General features: G+C 38.2%; 1 protein-coding gene across 1 annotated transcript in view; it reads right to left on the minus strand.

Moving 5' to 3' along the window:
- The window catches only part of DGCR8 (DGCR8 microprocessor complex subunit), a 13,738-nt gene extending 4,154 nt beyond the window's left edge, over window positions 1–9,584 (minus strand). The window contains exons 1-12 of the mRNA XM_014307218.2: window positions 8,587–9,584; window positions 8,011–8,173; window positions 6,713–6,855; window positions 5,743–6,025; window positions 4,026–4,223; window positions 3,571–3,672; window positions 2,917–3,015; window positions 2,451–2,533; window positions 1,247–1,347; window positions 730–836; window positions 388–515; window positions 2–76 (exon numbers count right to left, since the gene is read on the minus strand). Coding sequence (XP_014162693.2) covers window positions 2–76; window positions 388–515; window positions 730–836; window positions 1,247–1,347; window positions 2,451–2,533; window positions 2,917–3,015; window positions 3,571–3,672; window positions 4,026–4,223; window positions 5,743–6,025; window positions 6,713–6,855; window positions 8,011–8,173; window positions 8,587–9,312 — 2,208 coding nt within the window. The 5' untranslated portion in view covers window positions 9,313–9,584. The remainder of the gene's footprint in view (window position 1; window positions 77–387; window positions 516–729; window positions 837–1,246; window positions 1,348–2,450; window positions 2,534–2,916; window positions 3,016–3,570; window positions 3,673–4,025; window positions 4,224–5,742; window positions 6,026–6,712; window positions 6,856–8,010; window positions 8,174–8,586) is intronic.
- Between the last annotated feature and the right edge of the window lie 561 nt (window positions 9,585–10,145).

Genomic DNA, 10,145 nt, shown 5'->3' on the forward strand with positions numbered 1-10,145 from the left:
TGTTCAGGATGTGCAGATTTGGCTTGTTCTTTTTGGCATACTGCTGAAGTTCTATCACGCTTCTATCAGAGGTTTCCTATTCAATAGAATCACGAGCAACAACTGATCAACTTTTTTTATGGAAGAAAATTAACGTGAAGCCAAGTTTAGTCTGTTGTATTTCTGTAGTTTAGTCTGTAGTTAGTTTACTTCCTTAAGTAGGAACATCTACTTCCATGAGTTAGTTAAAAAGGTTCTTTAGATTTGACATGGGAGATGCAAGATTAACACAATTATTACTGTCAATGAAATTCAGGCACCTTAAAGTTTTGTTGTAACTTAATTTAGAAATCCAGAAGCAAAACTCCAGCCACAGGGTAGGTTATACTCAAACAAAGGCCTGCTCACCTGTTTAACCAGCTTGCTATTCTCTCTGCCATACATTCGCAAGAGAGAGCCCCAATTTTTCACATGTGGATGCAGTAGCTGAAGGATTTTCTGAGAAGCCAATTGCTTCCCTACTCTTTTATTTTTGCCTGTAAAAGTAACCATGGAAGTGTGTCAATACCAGCACATTATGTAATGACAGCCACAAATATTCACCTGAGTTAGTCAAAACTGAGACACCAGAGAAGAGCATGACAAGCACACAACAGGGTCGGTGGCTGAACAAGCACCCTCAGAATGGACAGCAAAGGAGAACAGGAGAGGAAGAGGAGGTTCAGATATCACACCAATTATTGTACTTACACCAGCCTCGCACTGTGTGCTTGCCACAAGTCATGACATATTCACTCTTCTGATTTTTCCCAGGAATCACTTCAAACTTTATGGATGTGTCACCCATTCCGTGGTTTCTTAAGCACAAACACAATCAAGATTACATACTAAGTAAAACTGCAAGTGAAGTGGTTGCAGTTATCATCTTGGACAGTCATTGCAATGAAATTAGATCTAGTAATAAGAAATGTCAATACATTAATTAACAAAGAGATTTTTTTACATCAGCAAGTTGAGTTAAATGAAAAAGCAACCCTATATGAGAGAAAACAAAAGACATTTGTCCAACAACTACATCCTGATCTCCAAAGAGGCACAAACAGCAAATGTGAATTAAAGAGGACTCAGCATGAACCAGGTCAGCCCCCAGCACGTGTCCCTCAGGCCCAGGGAGCTCAGCAGCTCAGGCAGGGTCCCTGACGAACAGCAGCAATGGCTCCTGAGCCAACACCTCACACCACACACGGTCCCCATGCTGCAGCTTTACCTTTTAAGGCACTCATGGAGAATCTGATATGGAGACAAGAGTCCAGCTTTACTGGTGAGTTCATATACCCGTGAGTCCTCAATACTGATATGGTTAAAATACTGCAAAGGAATTGAAAAGGGTTATTGTGCTTTGTGCAAGTAAAGCCCTAATATTGGCCTTAAACTTAATTTCTCCTTTGCTACATTAAACCAATTCTGTTGCTCTGTGCTTGGCACTTTAAAAAGTGTTTTCAAATCCATAATGGGTTAAAAGCAACATTGTTAAAACTGTCACACCTAATCAAATATTTGCAGAGAGAAATTTTAACTCCAATCTTACATTATTCAACATGTACATAAAATGACAATATTATTAATTCTTTATCATAATTTCTCCCTCAGGACAAGGTTATTTTAGCAAACTATGAAACTCTATTTACCAAAATGCTGTGGTTTACTAAAAGAGAACAGAACAGCTATTGGCGCACTTGGTATTTTATTTTAGAAGAATGGAAAAAATTGTTTGCATTTCCTTAATGACCATTTCAGTAGTGCAGGGCATACAATACAGTTCTAAGTTAAAGGAAGGGTACAAACAACTCCTGTATATTACTTCATTTAAAAAAAAAAACATTGCTTTCAGGCTGAGCACTGTTTTTTTCCTTTACTCCTTACTGATGGGATTGCTGATCAATGAGCTATTTAATTCTCCTAATACCTGAGAAAATAGCACAACTCTCCTCTTAAAGAATTTTTTTTTTATTTTCTCAAATATCACTGCCCAAACTATGGGATTTCACTGTGTGGTAAAAAAAAACATCTCAGAAGTCTGAGCACTTTTACTTCTTATGTGGTGTCCTAAGATGATCACACAGAACCAAACAGTACCTAGCTCAGAACATATCCTGCCATCAGCCAGAGGACTCTGGAAGGCAGGGCAGTACAGGCAGCCTGGTGCCTTGGAACCTCTCAGGCGTTTAGTAACTGACCTGTAGGTCAATAAAGAACCACTTCTCTGCATCAGAGCAAATTTTCTGATCTATTCCAATAGAAAAAAAAATTAAATCTGTTTGCCCTAAGTGTTCCTCTAAACGGAAGATTTTACAGTTCCATTTGACTGAGAAAACAACCTTACTAATTTTCAGTAATGTTTCTGATATTAACTGTGCCATGTTTTAAAAACAAACTCAAATGATGCCAGCCAGGAAGCATGAGCTCAGTACCTCAAGTTCTTGACTGTCTTTGGGCTTCTCCTCAGAGGTCTGTTTAACAAAGTCAGGAATAAGGATTTCCAGTGTAGCTCGAGCTGCAGAAAGTGATTAAACATCTTGATTAGATTTATTTTAAACAAAAACATCTCATCTAAAAATTGTCAGACATTTTCTTCCGGTAAGAAATTTATCATTTACACTTTTAAGGGAAAAAGAGTTCTACTAGTTCAGCTTGATAACTAATTAAAATAAGAAGAAACTACTTTTAAAAAGTGCCTACAAAAGGAAAAATATTCTTGTCTCATTTTAGAAGTGACATAGAGCCTTTAAGACCAAAAATTAAAGAGTTATTATCACCCCCTAGTTTCTACAGCCAAACCCCAGTACTGAATCACTTCGGCCCCTGGAAGCCCAGAATGGTACAAAAAGCAAACAGAAACAATTCAGCAGTTGGTACTGAGAAAGAAAAATAAGTTACCAGCTTTATTCTTGGCAAGTTTTTTGCTGCTGGCAGTTCCTGCCCCATAGGTTACTCCATCAATAATCACTGAGGCTCCAAAAGGTTCACTTGGGTTCTCTGGAAATAGAGGAGGAAAATAAAGAAAGCTTTTTGGAACTCCTGACATTCATGAAATATCACCACTATCAAGATTTGTTTTCTTCATTTCAGTTTCAAGAAGGATGAAAATGTTTTGTTCTTCATGAAGACTGAAAAATTGTTTAACTAACAGAGTTTTCCATTAACAGACTTACCACCATATACTTCATTCTTCCAAATAAAGAACTTAAAATATTTTAAGTGACCACTGGTAATCTGCCAGAATTCAAATACTAATTCCAAATTTTTTGCATCATGGTGTGAATACAAGAGCTACACACTGATATAGAAATTTCAGTTGTATTATATACTGCATATACAGGAACAGCATAATTCTGAATATTTATAAGGTGCCCTCAAAAAAACTCCAAATAAACAGGAAAAGCAAGAATTAATGGAACATACACTATACCATTTAGGGGAAAAACCCCAACATTAACCTGATTCCAGTTCTATTTTTCATATACACAACATCTTTGGATTCTTGATTAAGCACCAAGACCAGGATAGAGTTGTTTAAGGAAACAGACTTACCACATTCAAAGAAATTGTAAACAGGTCGAACCTTTAGGACTCGTTGCATATATTCATGCAAGATGCAAACTTCAGACTTCCCATTGGGATTAATGACAAACTCTGCAAAAAAAGACAGGAAGAAGGAAAGAAGTTCATTAGTTCCAGTCTTTGACAGATAATTTCTGTAACAAACAAATCAATACTGAGCAACACTCAGCAGTAAGAAGAGCTGAAGGTAGTCATTACTTACCAGGACTGTAACCTTAATGAAAATATTTTTGTTTAGAAATAAGTCTTTTGAATAGGAAGCATATTTTGACAATATTTTTCCTTTCCTGCATAATATACGATGGGCAAAATACTAGATCAGGAATTAAGGGGACTCATTACAGGATTTTTTTATTTTCTGTCAAGCTTAGAGCTGCAATTAGCCTTCAACACAGCCTATGTGAACTGGAGCTAGAGCAGCTCACCTTTCTTTATGGGTGCATCCTGCACAGAGAGGGTGATGAGTTTCTGGTTGGCCGGCAGGATGGGCCGCTCGGACTCCGCCTGCTTGCGCTTCATCTCGCGGTTGAACTGGCGCCGCTCGGCCCAGGTGCGGAACTTCTTCACAGTCACTTGCTCAAAGTCAAAACGCTTCTCCAGGTAGCGTCTGAAATCTTCCAGATCTGAGAAACACAACCAAGTTACTCTCTCTGTTTCACCACTGAACAAGCACTAAGTTCTCTATTTCCACTGTAATTATGTACTTAGACTTGGAGCAAAAGGTTAAAGATGCTGTTTTGGACTAACAAAAGTAATTTTAAGTTCTCCCATTATATTAAATACAAAATGTTAGTGCAAACCAGAAAACAGAATAAAACAAAATACCATTTTATTCTGTCACTTGATGATTTTACTAATCCCTGACCAGCATTAACATCCAACACAATTTGCAACAAAACACCAGTGACTGGTCTGTTTGAACATCTCATCACCTTCCCTCCACCTGAAGCAAGGTACACAGTGAGTACAGCAGTTGTGCTTTCAGCCTCAGCTCTCTGAAGCCAAACCCAACTGCTGCTGCCAACCTACTCTGTAGTGTACCATAAAACACTGTACAGTGATGTTCCATGAACTCCTTGGGTATCTGCAGCCTCTTTGCAGAATTTAACACAATAAATTCACATACAGAGTAGCACTAAAAGAATGCCCCCTTTCAGTACAGCTGCTTCTCCTTTATAGAATAGCCTCCAAATATAATCAGCAAAAATAAAAACTAGCATCCACAGATGTAAACAAACAAAAGCAAGCTGCTGGCATTGTTTCCTTCCACAAAGAATTCCAAATGCAAGTCATGCTTATACCTCATCACTCAGTATCTTTTTCAGTAATACACAACAGATCCTATTTAAAAGGAGAGATAGACAGGTGAACTTCATGTAGAAAAGTAAGTGCTTACTGGCTTGAATTTTGCAGCTAAATATTGATGATTTGGGGTTCTTTTTTACATCTTTTGGCAAGGTTTTTGGACTGGACACGACACACACAATGACAAGGACAAGTTTTATGTCTGAGCACTATAAAGGCAAATGGCAGCCTATGACCAATACCAATACTCTGAGCAGCAGCAATTTCCATGGATGGGATTCTTGGGTATGCAGATGTGGTAAGATCTGATAAGTAACACATGAGCCTCCTCTTCAAGTTCCTCTCCATTGGGTGGTGATTTTGGCATGATGTATTTAGACAACTTTTTGTGTAGAGGCTACCAGATTTGTATAAATAAAATAATGAAGCATCACACCCCTCTGTATGAGTACAATTATATTTACATGACTTAGTCTGCTAGACTTGTGCAAATATAGAAATATAGTTTAACTACATCATTTATCTCAAGAGATTATCCTGAAAACAGATATAAAACTCAGCCAGTACAGAGTGCATAGAAAAACCTACTTGAGGAAGTCACATGAACACATCTGACAACAGCAAATGAACACACAGACATAACTGATTCTTACATTGAAATAAAGTCTACAGGACTAAACTACCAAAAAATTGACTTTTTTTTGGCGTAAAATCTTTCCATGTGGACTCTCAGGGCTTCAGGAAAGATTATAATTCAGCAGCCAAGTCTGGAATAAAATTTCCCAAATGCCATTACCCCAACTCAAGTCAAGAAAAGACTCTACTTCCCATACATACCTACAGATTCATCTTTACATACTTCAACTTTGGCCTTAACTTGTCCCAAAGCTCCTTGTGCTGCATCTCCCCCAGAGGGATCTTTGTCATCTAAAGGCCCAGAATCAGCAGCAGTGGAATCTGGTTCTTCTGTTTGGCAGTCCAGTTCTGAGGATTTATCTAGATGCTTTACAGGTGATACTTCCCCATTTGGGGTTATGTCATTATTTTGTTCCCTTTCCTCATTTTCCTTCATTTTTTTGTAATGAAAGCAGGGAATGCTACTAAGGGGAGGATCATGTTTCTTAAATATAAATAATACAGAAGGTTTCAGTATCTCAAGGTCACCAAAAGCAAAACTCAAACCCAAAAGATGCAAGCAAGATGGAAGCTATTTGTGTTCAGCCTAGGCTCAAGCTCCTCTTTGGTCAGTAAAGTCATTCCACTCAAGAGCTGAGCAGGGTCACTCCTGGGGGACCTTCACACTGTGACGCTGACACAATCCTGCTGGTTTAGCTCCAGACTACAATCTGTTCATGCAACTACTGCATGCTTTCATAAAATCCATTGAGCTTTCCTGAGGCATAGGCCCATGGCATTAAATCCAATTTCTGCAGATTCCTTGGGTGCAAGAATGTCATATCCTTACTTCTGTAAATGTGGACCATAAGCCACAGCTCAGACTAATTTATAGCTACAAATAAATGATTCCTAGATATATGTCATGGTGCAATAAACCCCCAATTGTGCAGCCATACTAGAAAAGGGAAGGCCCCAAACAAGATCATCTCATTCACTTTAACTGCCCAAACAGTAAAGCAAAGCACCTAAGAAAAATCATATCAGATTTTCAAACATAAAATACTTTATTTTTCAAGGATCTTAATTCAAACACTGGAAACAAGCCTGCCAAAGCAGAAAAATATTCAATGGCTTTCAGGAATATATCTAGTTTTTTAATCTAAGTATTTAAAAAATTGACAGCTCTCACCCTTATGCTTCCTGTTCCCAAAAAATAAGGTCTAGACCAGGTAACAACTCTAGATTCTCTGTGCAGATATACAGGAATGCCTGAATTATGGAATGTCATGATCCATCCATCTGGCAAAGGTTCTGTAGGAGGGCGGCCACGACCTTTAAAGCAAAGAATGGCTTTAAACTTGGATAGACTGCTTAGAGGAATAGAAACAAAATCCAGGTTGTTATTTATTGCTTTTTCTGTCCCAAAGAATAAAATGGCATTGAAACAAGATTAATAATGTTTTGTAGAGATGTTGTTTTAATAACAAGGTATATGCCTCTAACCCAGACTAAATCCTGCAAAATTAGATTCCATGACGTTCTCAACGAAAGGCAATAGTAGCAATAATTTTTATATAGACTGATTTGTTTGTCTCATCACTGAATTCTCTTTTCTTTAGTCTTTTTATACTTATCACAAGCACCACTGGAAAGCATTTACTGGAAAAGTCGTAGTTGCTTCAGAAACAACTTCATTTTCCATTCAAAATCTTTCACTTGACACTCAGGAACAAATTTGCATTGAAATACCACCAGATCCACAGACCCAAACAGGGTCTCATCACTAAGCCAAAGGGCTCATCACTAAGCCAGGGTCTCATGTCTCTCTAAATCACAAATCAGAGATTATTCATCTTTGCTGGAAGTTTCCTGGCAATCCTCTGTTACTATACTGTTTTGAAGCAAAAAGTTCTTTTGGTTTTTTATTTCAGAATACAGTGAAGCTGTAAAATACTCCTCTAGTGCACGTTTAAGTTTTAACTCTAATTCAGAATACTTTCCATTACATTCTTCTGGGTGGGTTTGTGCTCTCAGCTTTTCTTTATTAGTAATTTCTAACACAATGAAATTGGATAAATGTAAGCCACTGACTTTTCTAGTTATTATATTTAACCTAGACTGCATTCATGGAGACCTCACATGGGGCAATTTCAACAGCAGAAGTTATGTAACTGAAGCAGGAAAAAGGCCAGAATGTCCAGAGACAAAAGCCCCAGATCACCCTTGTTCACCTCATTGTTTTACACAAATCCACACATTAAAATGTATTCTTATTACATACAACAGATCAAAAGCAAAAGTCAAATTCACTGTTAAGGACATGAAAAATCATATCCCACAATAAGAAGCCTCCCAACAATAAAACTCCCCAACACATTAACAATTTCACACAAACTGCTGTTTCACACTGTACTTGTTGAGGAACTTTTGTTCTACAGACACGACCCATGAACAGGAGCTACAGTTATTAAATGCACATGAACTTACTCTTCAGTACAGTTTTAATTTTGGTCATCATTGGCTGCACACTTGTCTCTCCATCAGACTGGTGATCACTTTCACCACCGTATTTCTCATTATCCAGTCTCCTGGTTTTGGGTGCTCGAAGACCCTCTTCCAGCAGAGCATCCACATCATTATCAAAGTCATCCTGAAAGAGACTTCATCAGACACTGTCCTTCTGGGCCTACCAACCTCCCTTTTCCCTTGCAAAGAGAAAGCAGACATTTTTAATATGCACTTCCACACAGACAGAAACTAGAAATTTCCAATGATTCCAGTAAAAAGACTGAAAAATAAGAAAATAAGTTTGTGATGATAAAATGAACTGCAATTGTGCGAGAAGACTTTTAAAGGCTGTTTTTACAGAAAACTATAGAAGCTGCAACACAACTCAGAAGTTTGACTAAAATAGTTTACAGTTTCTCAGCCAAAGGTCTGTCTCTAAAAATTCTGTGGTTTTGTCTCATGTACTACACACTTCTAGAAGAGCTTATTCTTTGCATATTTTTCTCTAGCCACTTGGAAACCTCTTACCCAGCAAAGACGTGTGGATTTACTTACCTCATAGGAGAAATTCAAGGTTTCTTCATCCACTTTATCTCTTTGAACGATTGCTTTAGATGTGAACCCTCCTCCTTCTTCATCTATTTCCATCAAATTGTCGGTAAAGTCTTCTAGCTCATCCAGAACTGCAAATTCCACTCTCTTTTCCTGATCAATATCATTTTCATCATCCTTCTTGTCATCACTTTCACCCCCTATCCCTGCAGCTTTACCATTACTACCACCAAAAGGACAAACATGCAAATCCCCATTGACATTATTAATACCAAACTCCGTATCTGCCTTATAATCCTGCTCAACTCCAGTGTACAGAACTTTCCTATCTTTGCTTTTGCAGCTTTCTGTAAAGCTAACACTAATCTTCACATCCTTCAGTAACTTAAGATCTGGGGTGAACTTTCGAACTGACGGTGCGTGACGAGCAGTTCTGGGGCTTTGGTCGCTACTGTTGGGGTCTATGATAAGACGACTTTTGTAGCAGGCAGATCCCTTTGTGAGCAGCTGCTGTGTTCTGCAGAGACTGTGCGTGTCCCCAGCAGGGGTATCTGACTGTCCATCACCACCAGAGCCAACGTCCATTACCTCTGCGTCACTGGACGTTTGCAGGGGAGGCGGTGGAGGCTGTTCGTTGGGCGGCAGAGGTGGCCGACAAGGGAGATTCTCCACATTCATTTCTCTTGCAGGTTCTTTAGGGAGGGGTGGTACATTTTCATAGTTCTCCATTTTTAAAACTACTTTTTTAAAAAAACAATGCTTTAATAAATGTTTATCCCTATATTCCTAACATGCATAAGTCCATCAGGATTGGTTTACCATGTCCTATTCAATATGCAACACTGATGATTCAGTTAAGCTGACTACATTGTTCTTTTCATTAATGTAGACAGCTTTCAGAATCACTGTCTCAATTATTGGAAATCACAATGCATTCAGCTTAAATAGCTGAGGACTAAGAGTGCATCTTCACTGGACAAGCTGGTCTCCTTTTCTTCTTTCAACCTACAAGAGGAAACAAAACAAAACAAAAAAAAACTGTCAGAGGAAAAAAGCATCCCAAGCAGAAAGAAAACCTGTCACTCTTCTAGCATAAATTTCAAGTAGAAGAGTGACACTTTTACAGTGAGAAAAGCAGGGTACCCAGATACCATCTTGAATGAGGCCAAAACTAGAGTGGTTTTATTGCTCGAGCTGTACACCAGCACAAGAATTCACTAACACAGTTGCCTTTATGATTAGTTGACTATCTCTGCTTGGTTAGCAGGCAGGGCATTAAGCATGACAGACTAAAAACTGCATTTTGGGGAAATTCCCCCATAATCTGAAACAAGCTGGTATTCAAGCCATACTTACCCACACAGCAGAAAGGATAATTAGCTTACAGTTTAAGACAATCTGCAAAACCAATAAGATTTTAAAGACTATGGTCATGGCTTTTCAAAATGTAAGTCATCAGCTACTTCTGAAATCTCACAATTTACTAAAATATCACAGAAAATTACTCCCTAGATAACCAGATATTAGATATTTAATCTTGTATTTTGCACAATTATGGAACT

The sequence above is a fragment of the Geospiza fortis genome, unplaced genomic scaffold (assembly GCF_000277835.1).
Source record: "Geospiza fortis unplaced genomic scaffold, GeoFor_1.0 scaffold408, whole genome shotgun sequence".
NCBI classification, from domain to species: Eukaryota; Metazoa; Chordata; class Aves; order Passeriformes; family Thraupidae; genus Geospiza; species Geospiza fortis.